Source organism: Colletes latitarsis, chromosome 3, assembly GCF_051014445.1.
Source record: "Colletes latitarsis isolate SP2378_abdomen chromosome 3, iyColLati1, whole genome shotgun sequence".
Lineage (NCBI taxonomy): Eukaryota > Metazoa > Arthropoda > Insecta > Hymenoptera > Colletidae > Colletes > Colletes latitarsis.
The window spans coordinates 40,429,882-40,457,102 of record NC_135136.1 but is presented as its reverse complement, the minus strand read 5'-3'; the positions used below and the strand labels follow the sequence as shown (position 1 = coordinate 40,457,102).

The 27,221-nt window shown below is 43.5% G+C and overlaps 2 protein-coding genes across 3 annotated transcripts; one reads left to right on the top strand and one right to left on the bottom strand.

Moving 5' to 3' along the window:
* The first annotated feature begins 856 nt into the window (after window positions 1-856).
* LOC143340731 (uncharacterized) lies at window positions 857-22,988 on the top strand. The gene is given in 13 exon segments (XM_076763001.1): window positions 857-1,221; window positions 13,144-13,166; window positions 13,525-13,607; window positions 14,094-14,466; window positions 14,647-15,134; window positions 15,211-15,500; window positions 15,585-15,769; window positions 15,838-15,963; window positions 16,036-16,092; window positions 16,157-16,282; window positions 18,028-20,231; window positions 22,433-22,468; window positions 22,470-22,988. Coding segments are annotated over 13 exon segments (4,041 nt in total). The 5' UTR covers window positions 857-1,198; the 3' UTR covers window positions 22,497-22,988.
* LOC143340729 (heparan-alpha-glucosaminide N-acetyltransferase) lies at window positions 22,501-27,221 on the bottom strand. Of its 2 annotated transcripts, none has more exons than XM_076762998.1 (11): window positions 26,097-27,221; window positions 25,825-25,958; window positions 25,102-25,217; window positions 24,874-25,036; window positions 24,596-24,800; window positions 24,349-24,522; window positions 24,168-24,289; window positions 23,940-24,100; window positions 23,673-23,847; window positions 23,492-23,604; window positions 22,501-23,374 (listed from the first exon to the last, which is right to left on the bottom strand). In XM_076762998.1, the coding sequence occupies exons 1-11, from the start codon at window positions 26,214-26,216 to the stop codon at window positions 23,193-23,195; spliced, it is 1,665 nt and encodes a 554-aa protein (XP_076619113.1). In that variant the 5' UTR covers window positions 26,217-27,221; the 3' UTR covers window positions 22,501-23,192. The 2 variants fall into 2 exon arrangements, with proteins under 2 accessions (XP_076619113.1, XP_076619114.1); XM_076762999.1 differs by having other exon boundaries at window positions 24,361-24,522.

The window sequence follows — 27,221 nt, the reverse complement described above, 5'->3', positions numbered from 1 at the left end:
ATCTCGCATTTTGGTTTTTGCCCGCGGAAAAAGGGGACCCGACGGCTTCTTGTCGGCGTTTCGCGGGAAGAAAGTCCACGATACGGGTACGATACGCGTTATTGTTTATTCCCGGAGCTAAATCGACGTCGCTTTTTCGTCTCGGTTGACCAACGCCGAGGGGAAGAACCGCGATCGCGATACGAGTGTAATACCAGATCAGGAAACATCGTTTTTACGCCGAGCTCGTTTGTCGGGCAAGAAACCACCTGCCGCGTTAACCGTCGCCATTATTTTCTTCGGGCACCGTCGTCCATCGGCTGGAACGAATCACGCTTTCTACGATCGCGAAAATCGCCGCGTTTGGCGTCCCCGATCGCATCGTTCTCAAACGTGCACATTTTTTATCTTCATTGAACTTATGAATTGGAGAAGGAATTAAAAATTTTAACGAGAGATTCTAGAGACCAAAATAAGACGAAAATCAAGAATACCAATTTGTTGATCCAGGCTTCGTTAACAAGTTATTAACGTTTGAAGTTGCGCCTGTAGAACGGCAATCTGCGAACAGCTGCGTACGCGCGATGTCGTTCTACAGGCGGAACTTTAAACGTTAATAACTTGTTAACGAAGCCTCGATCAACAAATTTGTATTCTTAATTTTCGTCTTGTTTTGGTCTCTAGAATCTCTTATTAAAATTTTAAGTGGTCTCATAGTTCGTTGATAATATCGATGCGTTTGCAACTTGTTGGGTTGCTAACCCGTTAACAAAGTGGAGGATCGTTGCAACGAAAACTCACAGATGTCTCCTAAGAACCGGTGTCGAAATGGAGAAGCGTGCTCCTTCCGGTGGCTGGGGGGCAGCCTATCTTGGTCGATTGGGCGTCGCGACGTTCGAACACCGGTTCGTCCGTACGCGCCATCGACGATCAGGCGACGAAGGAGAGGAATGGCGGTCGAGTAGGAGCAGCAAGATCCGGCAGCCAAGGAATCGGCGCGCAGTAGCAGCGGGCGCGCGCTAGTGTCGGCATCGGTGCTGCTCGTCCCTTTCCATATCCGCCACCTTCCACCTCCTCGTACGCTCACGGACCTCCGAGGGACAACCACGGCCAGAGAGAACCGGTTCCTATCGGCTGGTGGAAAGCGGCACGAGGCGGCGCGAGCTTACCCGGGACACCGGATTTCGTATCGTCCACCGGATACCAAAGACACACCGACATGAGCACATCGGCGTTCGTGGGGTAAGACTTGGACTTTCCCGTAACGTTTGCTAGTTCCCTTGCGCTCACCTACGAAAATCCAAACCGCGTTCGAGCTTTCCGTTGTATGTGACCGGTGGTACGAGGACCGTCGGTGGTGTTCGTCGCGTCTCTTGGCTGCCAGAAATGGTAGGATAGGTGGAACTGGTTCCTGGTTCGTCGTTCGAAACTATTCGGATTCGTACTTGGAGGATGGTGTAACGGTTCTCTAGATTTCTTTCTAGATAAACAGCATTATTCACAAATAGTTTGGAGAGGTTTGGTAGCCAAGTGCTTTGTAGGAGATCTTGGGGCAACGACGGTCGTCGCGATTTCGGTGACCGAGGTAATCTGCGCAGTTGATTTTCTCTGTTTCCAGGTTGTACGGAAATAGCGGGAGCTTTTTGGAGCACGTTAGGGGATTGAGAAAGGTCGGGATGTTTTCGCTTCGCGTTCATGGTGTCATGCACTCCGTTATGTTCTGCGTTATATATTCGTACACCTGTATAATTAAATTTTCCGTTCACCAGAAATTCTTCGTTCGTCTATCTGTGGTCTGTTGCTTGTCGATAGAGTCTATAATACGACTCCTAGGGTTCTATTCTCGTTCGTGTTAAACGCGTTGTCTATCAAACTTCCTCGAATACAAACTGATTCCATTGATTTCCACGCCGTTTCCTGATTCGAATCGGCGTTTCGAGAGCCTTCGCGTGGAAAATTTTATCTCCCGATGCTCCGGGCGAGACTCGTTCGAGTCAAAAATGGTAAATCGCGCGGAACTTGTTCTTTGAGGATGGCTGTTCTGACGATAGGCCTTGCGACGATTCCAAGAAAGAGCTCCTCGACCTATATTCCGTCGTCGAAGAGGAAAACATCGCGGCGAATTCATCGAAGCGACCAACGGAGAGATTCTCCGCCGAGAACACTCGGATCATTCATATTTTCAAGACCTCGCTGCAACAAGTCCCATCTGTATCGTGTCGTTTTATACGGGTTGATCGTGGCAAGAAATCCAACATCGCCCTTATAAATATATAGAAACGAAAATGATACGTTTCGATCCACGAAGCCGAAAACAACTCGTTTCATTTATTTGTAACGAGAAAAAGGGAACAGAGACGCGGAGCACCTTCTGGGATTATAGAATTCGATGCATCGGAGCAAGAAAAGCTCGGAGGCATGTTTATAGTCGCCACCCACGTCGCGATTCTATATCCAAGCGTATGAGTAATCTCGACGAGCAGCTCGATGAAATAATCGATGCATCCAGACCGTTCGATTACCTCTCGTTTCAAAATCGAAGGTGCAAGATCATCGATCACGGACCAATCCTCCCACCTGTATTTATTTAGCATTTATCTAGCGAATCGTCGAAAATGTCCTTTGTTTCGCACGAACGTATAATCTCACGGTTAGCCAGGTTCCTCCGAGACACACACCCACGTCCGATCCAGTCTTGGACGTCCCGCTTGGAACGGTCCACGAATTTCGAGGCGAGAATAAAAAAGCAATGTTTTGGACGTTGGTCAGCTCGAAACCGTCGCAACGCGACCGGCCATTCCCAAAACGTTTGGTTCTAGCTTTGCTTTGAAATATCGAAACTCTAAAAATTAAACGTTGGAATACAGGACACAGGAGTGGCACGATCCTAAATCAATAATCAAATTTCGATAAGTGTTTGCGACCTTGTAGATACTTCACTATCAAGGTCTTGATAACGTTGTACGCTTCGTCGTATTAGCCTAGTCATTAATAAGATCCTCAAGTAAAATTCATCGAGATCTAACTCGTGTTTTCACGACGCAAGGATCGTCGAACGTTCGACGCGATGGAAATACACCGACGGGTTTCTAGGTCCACGCCTACGAATCGTCCAATTTTGAACGTCTCGGAACCTTGCTCGCATCCCCGATACGATTCCGATCGTCGCGCGACGCCACTCGAAACGAACTCGTCATCAGGGAAATTCGCAGGTGTGAATGACCCTTTGATCAAGAAGGTAGAAGAAAATTGTTCATTGCCACGTGCCGCGGTGGACCGACCGACTCGGTGTATTTTTAACGGTGCGTCGTCTATCGCTCACATCGCGCTACCACGCTGGTCCACCGGTCGGTTTAAGCCAAGGGTCGAACGAAACCGTTAAAACTTTTAATTAGTTCGCATAACAATAATTCTCGTCACTGTTCACCTTTCTATTTAGAAACAATAGCCATAAAGCGACACGTGGTAGCTTAAACTTGTACTGCACTCGCTTTTGCATACGTTAGTCAACCCCCTGCACATTACGACGCGTAATGCAACACCATTTAATTTTAATTATCAATTTTTAACAAAATTTCGCTTTTCTTCGCTGCAAAGGTGGCGTAACCCCTTAACCTACTTTCGTGGAATGATTCAACACAGGTTCCTAGTTGCTATCTGTAAAATATTAGATGCAATAACTCGATATTTTTAGACACGTAACACACTTTGTTATTAAGTGTCCGTGATGCACTGTCGAAGTATTTCTCTATGCTTTCAATGTATACGCAACAGCGATTCGATATCGTACGTATCCCTGTTGCAATGGTAAAAAGAACCAAAAAGGAAAAAGAAAATGGTCGGTGAACGGGTCTGAACCCGCGACCTCAAAGCACACGATCTGCCTGCTTACACCGTTTGCGCCACGGTGTTCCGATGACAGAGATTGATATTCGTAGTCTATATAACATGGTATGGTACTTTAATTAATTATATTTCTAAAAGTATTTGAGTTATTACACTTAATATTTTACATAGCAACGTTCCCTGCATAGCATTTCTACCATCAGTCTACGTCGGGCACGCGGACGTAGCCAAATTAATGCGGTCACGGAAGAAAAATTACACTTTTCGGTTCAACTAGTTTGTTATTTCACGAACACATATTATAACAATCGCACGAGATAAAATTTTAATAACTCCCACGAAGACTTACACGGCTCGAACAAGTAAATAACAAATATAACTACGACGATCGAAAGTTCCATCGCTCTTGTTGGAAAACCCTACATAAATCGACCATAAATGGAGTGTTTGGCGTGCACCCGGCAGTCTTTGCAGCTCATTTTGTTTGTCTGGCCGACAACCCGTTCACTATCGATGAACGCGTCGTTCGAACGGGCCCCTTTTTGCGGGGCCCGCGCTTTCTCTTTCGACGCGGCATCGTCTTGCGCGCCTCTTTTTGCGAAACTGCTTTCGCGTCGAGAACACATGTAAAATCATATTCTTTCTATTATAGGCATTCCATATTCTAGCAAGCTCGAAAACGTGAGCCATTCGATCTGTTAACTCTCTGTCGTTTTCGATAAAACCTGGTTACCCCCTGTCGATTATTCTTAAAAATTCCTTTTTTATTTTTAGTACTTTTGTTTGACGCCCTACAGAAAAGTTGTCTAATACTTTTTTATAGGTATCTATGAGCACTATATCAGAAAAAAGTTTCATTAAAATATATTCGCTATAGTAGGAGTTATGGCTGTTTGAATATTGAACCATTTTCATGGGGTTTTTCCCATTTTACGGGGTCAAGGAGCAATTTTTCCAATATTTTTATAATTTCTGCATATTCTTTACTAAAATACGCGTTGATTGCTTTTTTAAAAATTAAAATCGTCCAATCCGTTCAGAAGTTATGACATTTTAAAGATTCGCATGAAATTTCAGGGAAGCATTTCTGGCCTCACGTTAGATTTTCGGTAAGGAATTTTTTTCTCGAAAATGGTTAGGATTTCGAGGGTATGTCTATTGACCAAAAATGCTTGTAATTGACCCCTGTAATTAAATATAATTTTTTTAGCATGATTTGAAATTTTTTAATTTCGTCTAAAGATTTCACACCTTCTCGAATTTTTTTCTCGAAACTGGATAGGATTTCGGAGGTATGTCTATTGACCATAAATGATTGTAATTAACCCCTGTAATTAAACATAATTTTTTTAGCATGATTTGAAATTTTTTAATTTTGTCTAAAGATTTCACACCTTCTCGAATTTTTTTCTCGAAACTGGATAGGATTTCGGAGGTATGTCTATTGACCATAAATGATTGTAATTGACCCCCACAATCGAAATTAATTTTTCCAGAATGATTTGAGATTTTTCAATTTAATTTTTTAGTAACTTTCTAATGAAGCCTCAATCAACAAATTCTTATTCTTGATTTTCGTCCTATTTTGGCCTCTAGGATCTCCTATTAAAATTTTTCCCAGGGTTGGCCGAACACCCTGTATGTGGAAACAATTCTTAGCGGAGGCAGAGTTTTATAGCTTGAAGCAGACCTCTATAGCCAGAAGCACATGTTTATTGACGCAGCGAGCCTCCACAGGTGGAAACACACCGCTATAAGGTCTCCATAACCAGAAACGAATCTCACAATAGCTAGCAACCGAGGTCTTCGATTGCAAGTAGCCTCTATGGCTAGACGCGGATCCACATAAGCGAAAACACTGCTTCGTAGTTGGAAACAGATGTCTAGGGAGGGCTCTAGAACGAGAAACGTGTCCCCGCGCGTTCGTGCTCGAGAATTTGTTATTTTGCAAATACGCGAGTCACTTTGACCGGGCACCGTCAGGTGTCTTATTCGCCTCCGCGGAAAAACCGCGACGTTGAAACCCTAAAAATAAAATAATCGGAAGCATTTTGTGCGGCGCGGTAACGCGCAGGTCGGACCGCGCTAAATTTAACTCCGCCTCGCGTATCTACCTAAATACACTTGTACGCACCACGGCCTGTGTTGGCTGGGTTCCGAGCATCGCGACATCGCGCCTTCGATTCGCCGTGACCGAGCTTTTCCGAGAAAGTCCGGCTTTTGCCAGGGATCGACGACGATTCCGTTCGATCCGCCCGAAAACTCAGAACCACAGCCTTTCGTGCACCTCCAACCCCCACAGGGTGCGTTTCTCGACGATCGGTTGTTGAATCGTAACTGCAATAACGATGCAATTAATTGATATGAATCACTTGTGATCCACGAACTCTTATGGATAGATATTTATTTTCGTTGAAACTTGAAGGTTGACATCTTTGGAAATTTATTGAGGTTTATTGGTTCGAACAGTCATCGTCTGACTGACCGATTCTCGCATTTAAAACGCGTAGTTTGCTTTTTTAAACATTAAAATCGTCCAATCCGTTCAGACATTTCTGACCTCATATTAGATTTTCGGTAAGGAATTTTTTTCTCGAAAATGCGTAGGATTTCGGGGGTATGTGTAACGACCAAAAATGCTTGTAATTGACCCCTGTAATTAAACATAATTTTTTTAACATGATTTGAAATTTTTTAATTTCGTCTAAAAATTTTAGTATCTTCTCGAATTTTTTTCTTGAAAGTGGGTAGGATTTCGAGGGTATGTGTAACGACCAAAAATGCTTGTAATTGACCCCTGTAATTAAACATAATTTTTTTAGCATGATTTGAAATTTTTTAATTTCGTCTAAAAATTTCAGTATTTTCTCGAATTTTTTTCTCGAAAGTGGGTAGGATTTCGAGGGTATGTGTAATGACCAAAAATGCTTGTAATTGACCCCTGTAATTAAACATAATTTTTTTAGCATGATTTGAAATTTTTTAATTTCGTCTAAAAATTTCAGTATCTTCTCGAATTTTTTTCTTGAAAGTGGGTAGGATTTCGAGGGTATGTGTAATGACCAAAAATGCTTGTAATTGACCCCTGTAATTAAACATAATTTTTTTAGCTTGATTTGACATTTTTTAATTTCGTCTAAAAATTTCAGTATCTTCTCGAATTTTTTTCTTGAAAGTGGGTAGGATTTCGGGGGTATGTGTAATGACCAAAAATGCTTGTAATTGACCCCTGTAATTAAACATAATTTTTTTAGCATGATTTGACATTTTTTAATTTCGTCTAAAAATTTCAGTATCTTCTCGAATTTTTTTCTTGAAAGTGGGTAGGATTTCGAGGGTATGTGTAATGACCAAAAATGCTTGTAATTGACCCCTGTAATTAAACATAATTTTTTTAGCATGATTTGACATTTTTTAATTTCGTCTAAAAATTTCAGTATCTTCTCGAATTTTTTTCTCGAAACTGGGTAGGATTTCAAGGGTATGTGTAATGACCAAAAATGCTTGCAATTGACCCCTGTAATTAAACATAATTTTTTTAGCATGATTTGAAATTTTTTAATTTCGTCTAAAAATTTCAGTATTTTCTCGAATTTTTTTCTCGAAACTGGGTAGGATTTCGAGGGTATGTGTAATGACCAAAAATGCTTGTAATTGACCCCTGTAATTAAATATAATTTTTCCAGAATGATTTGAGATTTTTCAATTTAATTTTTTAGTAACTTTCTAATGAAGCCTCAATCAACAAATTGGTACTCTTGATTTTCGTCTTATTTTGGCCTCTAGAATCCTCTATGGGTAGATATTTATTTTCGTTGAAGCTTGGAGGTTGACATCTTTGGAAATTTATTGCGGTTTATCGCTTCGAACAGTCATCACTGACTGACCGATCAGTTTCCCGAGAAAGTCGAACGCCCGCCGAGAATTACCATGACGGTGACGTCACGCGTCTGATTCGATGTTAAAATTAGTGGTGGGCTACTCAAGATCGACGCGTTTAAAAAAAAAACAAACACCCTCGATGACGCGTGCAAAAGAATCCGCGACGATCGATGCTCAAGATTTAAAAAGAGAGGCTCGATCGTGTTTTCACTTTATGTAATTTGTTACGCTGATAATCCCGTAGGAATTTCAGCGCAATGAATAAATAAATAAATAGCGAGCCAATTCTATGTATAAAACGAACGCCACGTGCCACGATCGGCGCGCCAAAATAAAAGCGCCGTTGATACGCGTTGTTCTCCAAAAATACTATTATTAACAACGGTGGATTTTCGCTCAGACCAGAAGTCTGCCGCGACTTCGTCGAACTCCAATGAAAATCTTTGCAAAACACTTGGAATTGCTCGACAATTAATTTCCACCGATATTGGATAAAATTTTACAATCGACGTGGAGGAATATCACTTAGTTTCCACACTTCTTAGAAGAGAAATATTTAATATTACGTAAATTGTGCTAAATACCCTCGCGTTCTTCTTGTCTTGTACATTTATCTAGTTGATCGCAATTAAGATAGTAAATGGCGGCTTTAAGAGGCAAAACCTGATTTATTTACGGTCAATCAGTCGGGTCTAAGCTGCGGGGAATTATTTTCAAAAGTTCAATCACCCATCTGACGAAACAGAGAACCGACAGAGTGCGAATAGTAAAAATAAATGTGTATCAATATTGAGCAGATAGTAACTGCTCCTTGAAACCGTTGTAAAAATATCGTCTCTTTAAATAGCGGATCGTCACAATCGTAACTAAACGGTATTTCGTCAGTCGACTAACTGCTGGCCACTTTTCGTGTCACGAACGTGTTGCACGTTATTAAAAAAAATAACGAATAACTGCTGTACAATACGTACAAATGGAACAAATTTTATAGGATACGTGAATGAAAGTCGCAGAATAATATTTAGGAATAATTGAAGGAACATTGGGCATTGTTTTCACTGTTTTGAAGTAGACGATGAGGCAGAACTGTGGACCAGTATCGTAACCGTCACAGTTTCGGAAATATCGAGGTGGTAATAATTATAGGACCACCCACTGCGTCTAACGGGCTTTGTGTTATTTTCTACCAGCTCCAATAGACTCTACAAAACCTTCCATCGAAAATAAAACTGAAAAACAAGCCATTCTCTTGATCCCCTTCCAATGTTTTGACGCGTGGAGTCGACCGTAAAGAAATTTCCTCCACGATATATTCAAACACAAAAATTCATTACTGAAAATACAGGGTGCTCGGCCAACCCTGGGAAAAATTTTAATGGGGAATTCTGGAGGCCAAAATAAGACGAAAATCAAGAATATCAATTTGTCGATGAAGGCTTCGTTAAACAGTTATTAACGTTTGAAGTTCCGACCGTACTGAATTTTTTTCTAGAAAGTGGGTAGGATTTCGGGCGTATGTCTATTCACCAAAAATGATTGTAATTAACCCCCCAATCGAGAATAATTTTTCCAGAACGATTTGAAATTTTTTTTTTCATCGAAAAATTTAGACACCGTATCCCCTGTCGATTTCTCTTAAAAATTCCTTTTTCATTTTTAGTAATTTTGTTTGACGCCCTACAGAAAAGTTGTGTAATACTTTTTTGTAGGTACCTATAAGCTCTACTTCAGAAAAAAGTTTCATTGAAATATATTCACAATTGTAGGAGTTATGGCTGTTTGAAAATTGGATCATTTTTATGGGGTTTTTCTCATTTTGCGGGGTCAAGGACCAATCTTTCGAATATTTTTGCGATTTATACATATTCTTTACTAAAATACGCGTTGATTGCTTTTTTAAAAATTAAAATCGTCCAATCCGTTCAGAAGTTATGACATTTTAAAGATTCGCATGAAATTTCAAGGAAGCATTTCTGGCCTCATATTAGATTTTCGGTAAGGAATTTTTTTCTCGAAAATGCGTAGGATTTTGGAGGTATGTGTAATAACCAAAAATGATTGTAATTGACCCTCACAACTAGAAATAATTTTTAAACAATAGACTTTGGGGATCTATCGCTAATAATTAATTAATTAGAGCAAGGAGCGTAGTAAAATTGGCCCTTGAATGTTGTTAGGGATGTCTACTTTGTTCTCTCATAGTCAAAATATGTATGTCATTGTTGGAAAATTGATAATTCATCGATTAAAGTCGACTTCAGATATTTGTTAATAACTATTTAATATATAAAAATTTACTTTCCTCTGCTTTTCTCTCATTAATTCCTTAATTTCTTTAATTCTAAAGTAAAAAAAAATATTCGAATCTAATTAAGTTACTCAACCATTTTTCTATACATTATTTCATGTAATTAATTAGTTATAAACAATTTCTGGAAGCGATACTTATTTATTCCAATATTGCGCCAAAAGAGACAAAGTATCGCCACCTATCGGAATGTTAGAGGAAGTATCCAGAGTTCTGTCCCCTCACCCCCCAAGGTTTGGTGCACACGAATGGTATCGCCATCTAAGAACAGGAATCGAACTAAACAAGTTACAGCTACCCCCTGCTACTCCTGATATGCAATTCTCATACGAAACTTTAAAACGTCATAACTTCTGAACGGATTGGCCGATTTTAATGTTTAAAAAAGCAAACTACGCGTATTTTAGTGGAGAATATGTATAACTCGCAAAAATATTCGAAAAGTTGGTCCTTGACTCCGAAAAATGAGGGAAACCTCATAAGAGTGGTCCAATATTCAAACAGCCATAATTCCTACAATAGTGAATATATTTCAATGAAACTTTTTTCTGAAGTAGAGCTTATGGGTACCTACAAAAAAGTATTTGACAACTTTTCTATAGGGCGTCAAACAAAGGTATTAAAAATCGAAAACGAATTTTTAAGAAAAATCGACAGGGGGTAGGTAGAAAAGGAAAATTCGAAACTAATTAAGTTACTCAACCATTTTTCTATACATTATTTCATCTAATTAATTAGTTATAAACAATTTCTGGAAGTTATACTTATTTATTCCAATATTGCGCTAAAACTAACAAAGTGTCGCCATCTATCTGAATGTTAGAAGAAGTATTTGGAGAACTGTCCCCTCACCCCCCAAGGTTTGGTGCACACGAATAGTATCGCCATCTAAGAACAGGTTTCGAACTAAACAAGTTACAGGTACCCCCACTCCTGCTACTCCTGATATGCAATATGTACCTTGATTATTCGTTAATAACTCCTTTTCTGAGAATAAAATATGAACTTTTAGAATCGAAGAATATAGTATAGACCCTTGGCAACATTCAGGGATCGATTATAATAATTTTTGGTGAACAAAAATTATTGTAATCGATCCCGAAATCCTACCCACTTTCTAAAAAAAATTCCAGAAGGTGTGAAAATTATAATAGCATCCTTGAATGTTGCCGAGGGTCTATACTATATGCTTCGATTCTAAAAGTTCATATTTTATTCCCAGAAAAGGAGTTATTAACGAATATTCAAGGTACATATTGCATATCAGGAGTAGCAGGAGTGGGGGTACCTGTAACTTGTTTAGTTCGATACCTGTTCTTAGATGGCGATACTATTCGTGTGCACCAAATCTTGGGGGGTGAGGGGACAGTTCTCTAGATACTTCCTCTAACATTCCGATAGATGGCGACACTTTGTCAGTTTTAGCGCAATATTGGAATAAATAAGTATAACTTCCAGAAATTGTTTATAACTAATTAATTAGATGAAATAATGTATAGAAAAATGGTTGAGTAACTTAATTAGATACGAATTTTTTTTTTTTTACCTACCTCCTGTCGATTTTTCTTAAAAATTCCTTTTTCATTTTTAGTAATTTTGTTTGACGCCCTACAGAAAAGTTGTCTAATACATTTTTGTAGGTACCCATGAGCTCTACTTCAGAAAAAAGTTTCATTGAAATATATTCACTATTGTAGGAGTTATGGCTGTTAGAATATTGGACCATTTTTATGGGGGTTTTCTCATTTTGCGGGGTCAAGGACCAATCTTTCGAATATTTTTGCGATTTATACATATTCTCTAGCAAAATACGCGTCATTTGCTTTTTTAAACATTAAAATCGTCCAATCCGTTCAGAAGTTATGACGTTTTAAAGATTCGCATGTAAATTCGGGCAGACATTTCTGGCCAGAAATTATATTTTCGGTAAGGAATTTTTTTCTCGAAACTGAGTAGGATTTCAGGGGTATGTCTGTTGACTAAAAATGCTTGCAATTGACACCTGCAACTAAAAATAATTTTTCCAAGACGATTCGAAAGTCTTTTTTTTCACCCAATACTTACAGCACTTACTCGAATTTTTTTCTCGAAACTGCGTAGGATTTCGGGGGTATGTCCATTCACCAAAAATGATCGTAATTTACCCCTGCAATCGAAAATAATTTTTCCAGATTTTTTTACATCGGATGTAAGGTCTATTCGTATACCTCGTCTGTGGAAGAACGGTCGAGTCATCGAAAGATAATTCGCGGTCGTGACAACTTCGGTTACCATTCGTAGCTCGTTCCTTGATAGCTCCAAAAACAGTTCAAACGCAACGATGCGAGTTGCGATAAATAAATCGTGACTCGTTTTCAAGTACATTCGCGCGTGGAAGTGACAAATTTCACCTTGCGTATCGGTGTTCGCTTCGTGCACACGTATTTTTAAACCTGGTTCCTTTATTGTCTCAGCTGGTGCGCTGATACGAATCACGCGGTCGTCGAGCTCTCCACCGAAAACGCTTCGTCTTCTTCGCGTTTAGCAGCATTCTATTCCCCGAACATTCAAAGGCTTCGTAAGAGTAAAAATGTCCAAAAATTCATTTATTCTAAAACATTGTCGCGTTCCAGAGTACTGTGCACCCTGGTATAATTCAATCGAATCGCAACCGTGCCATTGCATGCCCCGCATCGAAAGAATTACGTCCTCGAAACGGTAATTGGAACGCAACCACCGACACAATCGTAAAGCCGTCGAAACGACGCGTTTTGACAGCGGTCCGTACACCGGTATGTTCGCAAATACCGCGTGGTTCACGTAGGTGCACTAAAATACCAATACGAGCAATGTGACTCAACGTTCGAGTAACTGCGTTCCACAGATAAGGCAGGTATGCGATTCGGCGTGAGCGAATCTTGCCTTGTATCTTTCGGTGGATATTCCACGTGTGTGTTCCTCTTATTGATACTCCCCCGAACGATCCTGAGCGGTGTAATTGCATCCAACGGCAAGCTCGTACCGAATTCTTCGCCGAACAACGCGCTCTTTGTAATAAGTCCAACAAAAAATACAGTTTCATCTTACTAAAAAAGATACTTACTCGTACGATTCAGACCCGCGATTAATGGAACGTATTCTCTTTGCAGGAATTCGGACGGTCTAGTGACAGGTACGTATATTCACGTCGAGTAATTATTTATAATCCTCGTGATTTTCGTTGCTTGCGAAACGGTCGGGAACAGGGACGCCGTAAAACGCAACGCGTGCAAATAATGAAAAAGATTCCATCGATCAACGTTGGCTCTGGATTTAGAAATTCGTGAAAATCCACTGACCCGGCCGAACGTCGTAAACTCGCGGTCGCCGCTAACAGATTTTTAATCTAACGAGATAAAAGAGTCGAAGACCGCGGTAAGTCTTGGGCAAACACAGCGGCGTCAAACGCGCGAAAGAGCAACGCAAAGGACACGGAGGGCCCGCATACCTGGGCCCTCGTTAGCATTCCACTAAAACGCTAATCGTTCCAGGACTTTGTCCCGCGCCACCTCCACCTCCCCCGCCGCCTCCAGCACCTGGTCAGGTGCCGGCAATGAGGATCAACACCGTCGAGGTAAGTCGAGAGTCTCGACAGTTCGCGTTCGTCGCTCGTCGCGAGCGAGTCCCATCGGTTTAAACGACGCAGGAACGATAAGAAACTTCGCGTTTTCGATTTCTCCGTGGATCCGTCTTTGCTGAGTACCGAAAATGGTAAGGGATAGAAAGTTACTCGCGTTGCGAAACGTATTTAGAGAAACGAAGACAAATATTTGATTCGGCGAAGTAAATTTAATTTCGTTCGACGACGGTCGTCGAAAGCCTTGAGAGATAAAGTAACGACATGTTCTGCATGTGATCGACGACGTTAGCTCGAAGCCTCGGTAGATAAACATAATTCGACGTATGATTCACGCTCGTGTTTACGTTTGACGTAGTCAAAAATGTTGAAGTAAGGAATCTTTAAAGTTGGAAACGGCTATTTCGTTATGTGTCATCGTTCGAATACCTTCGTTTTGAAATCGACGGACGTTGCAGGCGTTAATTTTGCTTGCATCCGCAGGCGCCAGGGATAAGGAGGCCCCAGATCGCCAACAACGATGCCTACGAGCCACCGGCGGCCATTCAGAACGCTATGCTGACGAAAGATAAGAAACCGTTCACCTACACGCCGGGAATGGGCGGGAAGCTGGACCTTTCTCAGATCCGGAGCCCGCGAATGGCGCGCAGAGTGGCGAAAAACGCGAACGACGAGGGTATCGAAGGCCCCCCGAAATCGGCACTCGAGCCGAAACCGACGCCAGCGGCGAACGCTGGGGCTAATTTGTTCGTTCAGCCCCAAGTGGCGATCCCAGTCTTCCCGACCAATATTCCGCCCCAACCCTCTGCTGTCAGGACGCCCCCGACACCGACCGCCAACAGGATCCCCTCCATCGGTGAGCGGATTTATGTAATCCTTTATTTAGCAATTTGGTGAAAATCGACGTTAAGTAAAATAATTCAGTTGAGATCGAGGGTCCACTTAAGGACTCATCGAAAGTCATATTGATCTTGTCCCTCGAGGCTTCTACGTAGGCCAAAGGGATTCCATTTTATAAATCTACGTCCCCCGAAAGTTCCAGCACCGGAAAAGCAACCGGAGTCGGTGAAGCCAGCAGCCAAAGCAGAGACCAAAGCGACGCCCGTGGTGACGATTCCGGTTCAACCGAGCAGTCCCGAGAGCCCCAGCACGCCGACCCAGGTGACCCTGGCGAAGGCGCCAACGCCTTGGCTCCAGAACAAGAACAAACCGCAGGAGGAATTGCCTGAGTGGGCAAAACGTTCGAGCAAGCAGAGCTCGTCGCCGGATAGCCCCACGTCGCCGCCTGTTTACGCGTCGGTTCAGCAAACTCAACAACAACCGTCGTCGCCGCCTCAGTGGCAGCAGACTCAGCAGAAACAGCAACCTATTCAGCAGAGGCCGGTCTCTCAGCAGCCTCAGCAATACCAATACCAGCAACAACAGCAGCCTCAGCAGTTTGGTCAACAGCAACAACAGAAACGCCCGTTCTCCAGCCCTGCAGGCACTCAACAGAACAATCAAGAACGCGTGATACCGATTCGCGTAAGTTTTTTTTTTATCGAACAATGCGTTTGTCTTTGCATATTCACGCGATTAATTGGCGATTTGATATGTCTAGATCGAGGACAGACCGTCCGTGTTCGACGCGAAACACGAGCAGGGCCATCATCAGTTCAAGCAACCGAGTCCTCACCATCAACAGCGATGGGGACAGCCCCAGGTTCAGAATCAAGTCCAAAATCAAGTGCAACAGCAGCCTATACCGTCGACGGGTGGTAGCTTCATTATACCCATCATGGTCGAAGGCAGCGACAAGAAACTTACCGGGGTACCAGCCTCGAACGTCGTGTACTCTCAACCGATGGTCAAAAATAACGGACCGAACGTCGAGAATCAGACTGTGAAAGTGTGAGTTACCGGTATTAGAGACCCAAGAATCTAAATCTGGATGTAATTAGAAGTTGAAAATGTTCGTCGATCTATTGTCGATAGAATACAGCAACGTGGGCCACCGCCAGCTCTACAGTCGGATTCGGGACCAGTCCAGTCTCGATCGTTCCGTGTTCTTCAAAAGATCACCGACACGGACGCGCCGAACGACGTCGATTCAGAACAGATTCGTAAACTACAGTTGTCGGAGGACGACAGGATCTTCGTGAACAAAATCAAGGAACAAAGTACGATCGTAAGAGCGGTAAACTTTCAGTTTGTTTCTGTTCCTCGTTGCAATTGGGTTTTCTTACAGTCGACAACGACACTTCCCTCCACCACGAGGAGAATCCTCGATACCGCGGTGCAGCGATACCGTCCCGTGCTTTTCGCTTCTTGCAAAACATGACTGACTCCAGCGACGTCCTCGTCCCGCCTACGAGTACGTTATATTTTTTATTTCGAGCGTAAAACTGGCGGATAGGAGATATTAAGTACGAATAACGTGTTACAGCTCCACGGCCACCGTCCGCCATAAATAAGCGGCAGAACAGAAATTCAAAGAATTTTGGTGAGTAAATCTTATCAATTCGTGGCTTCGAGTTAGTTTTTACACCGAACGATGAACTTTGCAGAGGAAATGCAAGCGAACTTGCCGCCGAGCGAGCAACAGGTTCTGGAACCAAAGAAATACATGGGCAGCGCGATCCCGTCGAGATCGTTCAGGATATTGCAAGCAATGACGGCGCCGGAGAGTGTCGGTGAGTATCGACAGGGGAAAATCGAACCATCAAATCACCTAAATACGTAATCCGTTCGGGCGTACACACGTCATATTTCATGCAGAAAAACCAAACACGCTACTCGTCCATGAGATTAATCGCAAAAAGCTTCTATTGACCCTTTTGTACATTAATGTTCGGTGACAAGCGTCTCACCATTCTAACGAATGATTAAACTGAAAAATAATCATTGCGTGCCGTCGCTGGAACATTCCCGAATCCTGTGTTCACAGGAATAACGAAAATTCCTTGGGCGTTTGGGTCCGATTTCTGGGCAGAGAGCGTGAGAAACGTTCGCGGGTCCCTCGATCGCGAATTATTCTCGCGAAAACCAAACGAAGGCGAAATCACAGCAATGTGCAATTTTCGATGGTCAAATTACGACACAGTGTATCGAGCAACGAGACTTTTTTTTGTCGGTGAACTTGAAACGCGATCATTATTAGGGATGACTCTAAGTGCGTAACGTAAACACTGTTCAGCAGGTGAATCATGGATCTATTTCGATCGACTCGATAGTATCGTAGTACTATTCCTTGATCCGTCCGTTTGTCGTCGTACGTTTGACTCGATATAGCCACGTCGTACACGAATAGTCTCTAGATATTAATACGGAAGCATTGCAAGCTACGAATGGACTGGGTACTTAACGGGAATGTTGCATGTTAGATTAATGATTTCACATGTTTACTATCGCTGGGATTTATTACAATTACAAGTGATCACTTGCATGTATCTGGATACGAATATTTTGGACTCTGATACAGGACAGAATCGTCGAGGCTGTAACGATGAACTTCGAATCTATCTTGATGAAATACTCGCACGAAATCTGACGCATTGTGAATGGATTTATCTTTTCACTGTTTCGTCAGATTCTTCGAGATAAATCGACACATGATGTTACCAAACTATGCGTCGCAAGTAACCTAGGTTTGTTCCGTTCTCGTGAAACGATATTTCCTTAAGATAGATTAAGGCAAACAGAGTTACACTGTTGAAAAAAAGAGAGAAAAATAGTACCTCGACACAACTCCGTCCAGAATATTACGAGCATGTTTTCCTTCTCGAACGTAATCGTCGCTTTACACGGAGAAATGCCGTTCAATTCGAGTATTCTTCCGTCGGAGATCATCGACCAGCTGGTTTTGCGTTGACGAAATTTTCGATGATTTTCCTTTGAACACAGGATCAGACGTTTTTTTCTTTCTCGTAACAGTCCGATTACACGTCGCTTATCCTTGCCGTCAGATGCTCCAGTTCCGTGTCACCTCGCTTATCTATTCGGTTTCTAGTTATCAGAAGTTCGTCCGCGTTAGACATTTACCTCGTACGCGTTACAATAGGAATAATTGCAAAAGTTTCGGTCATGTTCGATCAAGATATATTTTAAAGTGGTTATCGAGGGTTCGAGCGTACTTGCAGCGTACTTGATCCGGTCTCTAACTTCAAGTACTGCGTGCAAAGTATTCGTAAGGCCTACCGATCGAGGAGATCGCGATGTAAATGTCTATCGTGCGTCCTTCCACCGTCCTGATTCAGACGCTTCGAAGACGTGCGCGGGGGGAAAAAAACCAAACGAAACCGGAAAATGGGAGGAAAAAAGGAACGATCGAAAACAAAAAAAAAAATACAGTAAGAAAGGAAAGAACGCAAGACCACACCACACCCCCCAAAATGGGAACAGTTGAACTTGTCTGAATGCATTGTGCTGTTTGTTGTAGCCACGCAAGAAAATCGTCAAGCAGATTACACCTGCCAAACAGAGAATAACGTGCCGGGCAATCAGCAGGGTGTCTTCCTCCCTCCTTGTCCTTCATTTTGGAGTCCCGAGGGTGGCTGGTGGGGCTACTATCCTCTCCCTTGTCCCGGCGTCGCGAACGACTCCTATCCTTGTCACGCCGACAACACAGCCTACATTTACTTCCCGATATATAATCAGAATTACACAGGTTATCCGCCTTGCGATCCAACGAACACCGGGAAAACAACGTTCGCCGGTGTTTATCCGACGTGCGTTGTTTCCGCGCCTCCGCAAAGCAATAACAATTGCAATCAAGTGGCCAATAATGAACTGACAGCGAATATTCCGGATAACAAAAGCAACGAAACGAAAGTACTGAAGGACACGGGGGTTTCGAACGGTCTGCCCCGATGGGCCAGAGCGAACAGTATGTCCAGAACCGCGAGCACCAACAGCAAGGACAGCGACTGCACCACAGCGATGAACATAACCGACGAGGAGGAGATTCCAGAGACGATGATCGCATTGGAAACTAACGGGGACGTCGAGAAGCCGAATCGTTTGGAGACGAAGACTAACGGTAGCCTAAACGTCGCTGTGCCCAATTACACTTACATAGACACCAGCGACTCCAGCGACGGGACCGACTCGGAGTCACAGACCGACAACGAGTCCGTCGTCGAGTCGTCGAAGAGCAGCAGCGACAACAACGCCGAGGAAACGTCCTCCGACGACTCTGACTCCGATTCCTACCTGGCCTACTCCACCGGGTTGAATCCTCACGAGAGGAACGCGACCAGGACTAAGGAGTCCTGCGACGACAGACACGAGTCTTCGTCCTCGTCCGAGAGGAACGTCACCGACTGCGATTCCGACACGGAGGAGCAGACGGAACGCGACTCGGGGAAGACCGACGCGTCCGCGTTCCCTCATCAGCTGAGCGTCATCTACGAGGACGTGGAGCACGCAGAGTCGGAGAGTCCTCGGCCGTTCGAAGCTACTGACGATCCTCCCGACGAAACCGACACCACCACCGTCAGCGTCAGCCTACCCTTGAGGTTCAAGTTCTCCGTGTCGGAGAACAACGAGGACGTCACCACGGTGATCGTTGGAGATAGTACCATCAAGCCCGAGAGACCCTGTGTCAAAGACGATGCTCGAAGTACGAAGAACCAGGACGTATCGGCGAATTTTCTCGTGAAAAATACGTCCGATGAGAAACGCAGAGCGAAGAACCAGAGGACAATGGAGGCCAAGGCGGAGAAGAACGAGGAGCCGGTGGTGCCCCACGTGAACTTCACTCTGAGGAAGATACCGACCAGACTGAGCAGGATCAACGTGGAGGAGACGGTCGAGACGGAGTTTACGATCAGGTCGAGGAAAACGGAGGACGATTCGAGCAAAGAGAGGGACTCGAACGTTACGGAGATCGAGGCGAACGACTTGGAGGCTCGCGATTACAACAAGAACGTCCTGAAACCGGAAGTGGTGGTCTCGGAGTGCAAGTGGACCGCGGAGCCCGACAGAGACGCGAACCTACAACGGAAGAATAGGTCGCGAGAGTGCAACGGGGAGGAAGAGAAAACGAACAGAGAATCGAAGCATCTGCTGAGCGTGCAGAACTCGCGCGAGGAGACGGACGACGAGGACAGTGGCGTCACGTCCGACATGAGTCGGATGATCTCCGAGGTGGACACCGACTCGGAGTGCACCTCGTCGAAGAACATCAGGAAGTACCAGAGGACCCAGACGCACTCCAGACTGTTCAAGCTGTTGAACGAGGACTCGGTGCTATCGGAGAACGCAGAGAAAACGAACGACGCGGCTATCGGTAGGGAGTACCTCAGCCTGCCTCTGAAGAACGGCTTCAGCTACGACGAGAGCTATTGTTCGAATTATTCCAGCGGCCTGACCTCGCCGGACTACTCGCCAGTCTGCGAGCAGTCCTGGCGGAGGCTCCACGAGGCGGAAAACGCCGGTTCGTTGGCGAGCCAAAGGGTGCCAGACCAGAACGGAGACGGATTCCGTCACCCTCCGACGCGACAGGAGCGCGTCGCCGCCAAGGAGGACGCCTATTATCAGGCCTGGAAGACAAGCAAGTCCCCGGGTGTTTCCAATCACGACGCGGTCCCGTCACTGGCCTTCAAGGCCCTCGAGAGCAACAGACCACCGTGGGCCTACAAGGTGAACGTCCTCTGTCCGCGGATCAAGAGTACCAAGAGCGTGCCCCAGGCGTTGCAAACGCGGAGAACCACCGATTCCCCGACCATAATCGATCCCACGTCCTACGTGAACCTAAGAGCCGACCATTGCTGATGGCCCGGGCCAGAATGAGGCCGTGTTTGGCCGCGAGCAACCGGTCCACGGAACGAGCCTCGCGCAACTTTTCTCTAGATTCGCAAGACTGGGCTGACTATGCCCGGGGGGGCTACGCAGGCTACGTGGTTTTTTTTTCTATCGGTACATATATCGTTTCCATAATACTCATCTATCGCTCTGTCTATCTACTTTATTTCAGTTTTTTTTTTCTTCGATTTTGAATTTTTCTTTTTTTTTTTTTTGTTCACTTTGTTTCATCTATCACCTCCTTCTTCTGTTCTCGCCAGGGAGAACCGTTACAATATCGGTTTCGGTGCTCGAAACTGTTACGGGGACCGAGAAATGTTATAGTTAGTAGATTTATAGTTTCTATAGAAACGTTGTAGCACTTCGTTGCAACAAAGAAGATTCGAGAAATTCAATTTCCTTTTATAACACTTGTCTATTTAACTATCTGTCGTGTATAATGCGTTAATATTCCTCCAAAGGTGTAATAAATAAACAATTTAGTGTCGCCTTGTACGTACACAGAATCGTCACCAAGCTCGATACAGGCTGGAACCGATATATCCGTAACAATTATGACATTTCGTCGGTCCCCATAACTATTTTGATTCAGAATCGATACGTAACAGTTTGAAACATTTATTTTCGGAACCGTTTCAACCAATGCTCGCATCTCTCTCGTTTGCGTCGCCCTCGATGGGCGCAAACGTGTCCCGTCCACGGGTGATCGTTTTGTTTTAATTTTTATTTTTTTCTCACTGTTGTTTTGAGCATCACTTCGCGAATCTACCTCCACCCTGTTAGTACTTTTTGTACCTTTTTTTATTTCTTTTTTGCTGAAATCTGTCACTAACCAGCGTCGAACGTTGACGTCGCCTCGACGCGGCTAGGTTTGTTTTTCCTGTTGGACCGATTAATTCTTCGAGTTTATTGTTTGTTTTCCTTTTTTTTTTTTTTTGCGGAAGTGTTTTGCGAACATTGAAATATCCACGCTTGACAAGTTTGATGATTAACGTTTTCTTTTCTCTTGTTTTCTTATTGGTGATGCGTTACAAGAATTTTAGAATCGCAACATATTTAAACGCGTTTGGCCTTAGATTACCGAATGCAAAAATGTTACAAGTAAAAATATCGTGTAATATGCGTTCTCTGCGATATAATACGAAAGCAAATATGTGGTCTCGTTTGAAAAACCCAAGGGAACCTTAACTTTTTTGTAAAAACAAACTGTTTGTCAAATTTTTATTATCCTCGTCTGTTGCGCGCTTGATAGCAATCAATTTTTGTCAAAATTTATGTCAAATGGTTGAAAAATCGTGCATCGTGTTGCAGGATACACCCTGTAGATAATAAAAGCGGTCGCGTTGGATGTTTTATGCATGCTAGATCGTGCGTTTATGTACTATCAGCTACGATGCATCTTGCGATGCAAATAACAGCAATCGTTGTTACTCGGATATGGTGTTTGTAATTTGCAGCAACCGTTAATATGCATGCGCAATTCACTGTACTAACGTCTCATTTACGCAACGAAATATCCGTGCGAAAAAGCGTTAAATCGCTAATAAACAAGTTATCGTTAACGATTACAGTAACGATAAATCGTTGATTTTCAAACGATAGCAACCACTCCGGTAGCTGCTCGCCAAAGTAATCCACGCTTTAAATAAATTGCACATTAATGTAATTTGCTGCCTTGGTCGATTCAATTTTACAAACGGAATCATCATTCGCGCGGTTATCGCCGGAAATGGACACTATATCGTCGTCGTTATCTGTGGCACAATTACAATCGGGTCGAAGGGAAGAATCCAACAATACGATCAGCAAAATGGAAGAATTCTCCTTGTCGATTCTTTCTTCGATCCGATCATAGACTCGAATAACGCACGGAATTGTTTCTGGCGTAGAACGATTTTTTCGCTCGAAGAAACAGATGGCAGGGAAACTGAATTAAGCGTCTTAACATGCTCGCCAGTATTTCGTAGGAGCGCAATCTTGTACGAAACTCGATCGTCCTGTGGAAATAAATATTAATGATCGTTTCTCTCGCTTTTCAGGTCCCGATGCAACTGATTACTGAACAAAGGCGGGTACCAACCTTAGGAAACATGGCATTGCTAGTGTGTTTTCTCTTTTCTTTTATTATTTTTTATTTTGTTTACAACGACGATCCGTAACAATTGTTTACACGACGGCTATCGATGGTCGCGATTCTGCTGACGATACCTTCCCAGTAATCTCTCGTCGTCCATCGCGCTCGTTGCCCGATAGATTTCGTCCTTCTTGATTCTTTTATTCCCCCCTCTTTTATTTCTTTGTCGTAATCCCCACCGGTGTGTGCACATTGCTAAGGGATGAACATTTTTCGCGAAACGATTATCTATATCGTCGGTGTCGATCGACGGCCGAGCAATCCGAACCCAAATCATGCGGTTTGTTTAAGTAGAATCAATGCCTCGTTGTGACACTCGTGTACCAATATCTTCGTTTAGAGAGAAAAGAGATCGACGCGAAGTAACCGGCTAAAAGTATGTTTGTATCGATACTGTCGTTACCTCGATCTGTCATTGTGCTATTTATGTAAGTTGTGTAAAATAAATTATTTGTAAAGATCGCCTCAATTTTTACTTCGTACAAATCTATCGCAATGGTTTTCTTTGTCCATGTACATATTACAAAAATAAACTTAACCTAAAACTTATTTTTATAATAAAAAAAAAATAAGTATGCGCTTCTGTACTATGATTGTAAGTTCCGCTACAAGTATATCGAGCTACTGTAATAATCCATCTTTAAAATTAGTTTGACGTACCTAAATCACAGAGTAATGTACGTTCGTCTTTTGTGCATGATATATGCGATGATCGTCCATAAAGCGACGCCCCAAATTGCTTCGATCAAACGCAGAGCTCGGCTCTCCATGTTCCCGACGCTCCAATGGAAGGGGAAAATTTGATAGCACAGCATGTGGCCCACGTACAGCAATAACGCGTTCATTCCTACAAGGAATCAAACCCAAGAATTATTAGGTTGCTATTTGACCGTATCTATAACACTGGTTAACAAGTTGCAAGCATTTTTAGGTACCAAAAAATGTCCACTTAAAATTAACGTACCAGAAATTCGGAAAGGGCCACCGTTCCAAACTTTAATGACGTCCACGAGTAAGTAACACGCCGTCAGGAAAGCGAGAGAGAAGGACGTCGTCACCAGCACGAAGGACAGCGACCTAAAAAATTCAACGAATCGTCGAATGTTGCGATGTCGTGCATACCGAAACGTTTTCTGATCGCATACCACAAGTGTTTGTTGACTGGAATGACGTTGGCGAAGTGAAGGCCGCAGCCTATGCAACCGAAAAACGCGGCCCACACAAGCCACCTGACAACCCGTTCTTTCCAGTCCTTGTACGTCGTCATAATTATGCCAGCGTGTAAACCGAGGAACACTTGAAACGTTGTCGTAAGCGTACCTTGACACACGAAGCACGTTCGATTGTAAATTGTCGCGTAAACGCCGCGACGACGGTAAATACTCGATTTGATATTAGAGAGCACCGTATACCCAGAATTCCTTCCGAATCGAACGGGCCAAAGTTATAAACCGTCGACGAGTAATACAAATGAGATTCTTTCAGTATAGTTCTGTCGATGTAACCAGCTGCGCCACCGACGCAGTCAAAATGCTTCCCATCGTCGTGAAGACCGCCGGGCCCGAGGTATCCGCTAACAATAATTCGTTTAATGACATCGCGATCAGGCGATGGTTGTTCATCGTATTATACGTACATACGTGGGGCATCCAGGAACGTCCAGGCAGAACGTTAGGGCGCAATGAACGACCACGATGACGGCCATCACGCACCATTGGGGTAGCAGCAGCAGCAAATCTTGCACTTCGCGGAACATCGGAGACTGTGGACGAAAAGTCTCGTTCAATCCGACGATCTTTACTTACGAAATATCATACGTACATTTAGCTGTACCTTCTTTGATCGTTTCGACGCGAAGCAGAGGTACGTCAAAGCGACGATCAAATACGTTACACCGAAACGTTGGAGAACACCGAATATGCGAATGGTTTCCAGCTGAGGGCCAGTGCTCGCCGTGTTCAGCGATATACCGATCAAGAACAAAAGTATGCTCCTCTGTTGACAATATGAAATTTAAAATGGGGCAAATTTGACTCGCTAACAATCATCGGTAACGATCGTTAATCACCTTAACGATCCCGTATAGTATAACGCGTCTCGACGTTGCGCGTTTCATCTGACTAGTTAGAGCTATGGGGATGCAAACTCCCATAATCCATATGAAACAAGGGAACAACAGGTCGCCCAGAAGCAAGCCGTTCCAAGTCGCGTGGCCCAGAGTCTTGTAACCGCCGGATCCATCGTTAACGAATATCATTAACAGAGTGCTCACGCTTCGATACAAAAAATTGTGTGTTAGAAGATTACAAACACGTTCCAAACGAACGTATTTTTTAAAGAATGTACCCTCGAACTGTATCAATCGCTTTCACTCGACGCTTCGAGGGTTGCTTCGTCGCGTCGTCCGCCTGACGTTTTATGTACTTCTTCCTACACGCATGCCATAACGATTTTAGACTAGACAGACCGAACAGGACCAGTACGAATACTCCAAGAATGACGAGAAGTTCTGAAAAGGATTACGTTTCAATTTCGTCTAACGTCTTTGGTTAGAATAAATAACAAAAATCTTACCCGTATAAGGGTAGGTCGATCCGTTCAAGACACTCACGTCGCAGCCTCCATTTTGTATCGATAACTCGTACACACCAAATTGTCCAAAATTCGGCGTCAGTTCGCAAATCACGTTACTGAAACATGGAATATTCTTAGTACACTTTATTTGATCTTGTGAATAAGTATTTTACACTACAAAAGTCGGGGGTGAACAGCGAAGGTTATACTATATTTTATCGAATTTTGTTTCAAATCGATGCGGTGGCTAGTTCCGGAGATATAAGGGTTCAAAATGTTTGTTTACGTTTCGTTGTTGCGCTCGTGAGTTCATTGACCCCGCGCGCGCGTAAATAGTAAATAAAACAGTGCATTGTAAATCCTTGGAAACACTACGAAACTGGGTCACGACTCACGTGCGACAAAGACGGAGTTAGAAATAGTCGAATTAAAAAAATTACTTTCTGTTCGCGAGTCTGACTCGTGATATTCAAGTTTGGGCCAAAATCTTCATCACGAGTCAGATTCGTTAAAGTACGAGAAGGGGTTAATAATTAATAAGACACTAGTAGTTTCGGAACTGCACGTGTCTACAGTTCAACCATTTTTAATACGCGTTATTAGGCTGTCTAAAACAGTGGAAACTGAAGATTCCGAAGAAACTCTAACGGACAATAGAAATCAGTAAAAATAATCAATTACATATAATTATTACGTTGGGGCCCGAGTGTTAATGAAATATACCTTGTATTTTTAGCGGATATATATTCGCTGGGATCCTCAGCGTCCAAAATCCTCAAAGTCGTAGATCTGACCGTATCGATCGTTACGCTGGAACTCGAATTCGCTACGATTCGTCTAATCCTAGTGTACGGGCACTGCAACAAATTAATCGATCATTCGCAGAATATTGAGAATACTATCGTTACGTCGACGGAAAGGAACGTGTGCAGGTATAAATAAATAGAAAACTGATGCAAAAGCATGCGTGAAACGAGCGTTCTTGCACAACTTACCGCGGCGCAGTCAGAGGAAAGCAAGTAGAGCCACGCGTTCCGCGTTTGATCGTCCGTTCGCAGTTGCAGACATGCCTCGTCGAATTTCAGACTCTCGCGATCGCAGACCAACTCTCCCATCGTCGCGGCGTCTGCGAGCAGATTAAACGTGGGGATCGAAAAAGCGAAGCTTCGAAGCTCGCGTCGAAACTGTTCGAAAGTCGCGCGACGATTCCCGCTGCCTCGCCGGAACACTTAACACGCATCCTTAATTTGAGCGGAATCTTTGCACCTGCCGGAGTGCAACGGTCGGGGAAAGTAGAACGCTAAAAATCTAATTTGCGCCGCGCGTTATGTACCGATGGCCACGCTGGTATCGACCCTTTCACGCGCGTCTGGTTCCGATTTCCAATTCGAAACGCAATTTTGCAATCTTGCAACAAAAACGTTAGGAATTCTTCGCAGATGCGTGGAAAAGGTCACCCCGGTAACAGTTTCTCGGCACGAGAATCGAATACCGAATAAAATCTTTTGACAATGATAATGGAATGGAAAACTAAAGGCAGTATTTTTTTTTTATTTTTCGGAAAAACGAAGAGTCTCGAGAGTCGTACCTGGTGCGTTCTCAAATTCCGACGACACTCGAATAACGTCGATCACGCGTACCGGGCGATCTAAATGAACGGTATCTATCTGGATCTGTTTGCTCGCGCCGCGCGACAAAACGATCGACTATTATATCTCGGATCAGATATGTGTTACGATACACGACGTCAAAGTGGCACGACAGCTTCTCGAGGTTCGCGAGGCTAGCTGGAATCGCCACGAATCACGTGGGTGCATCGACTGACATTTCACCTGGCATTCAACAGGTGAGATTTTACCTGGCGGCCGCTCAATGCCGCGCGGACTATGTCAATACCGGTCGACGCAGCTTTCTTTTCGACAACCTTGAACCGTATTTATTAAGAGAGAACTCCGGTATAACAGGTTCAAAAAAACAATATTTTTTCACCTTTTGCATCGATTACAACGTACCAGAAATACAGGGTGTTCGGTAACTGGTGGTACAAGCGAAAAGGGGGTGATTCCACATGAAAAAATAAGTCTAAAATATAGAATAAAAATTTTTCATGCGAGGCTTTA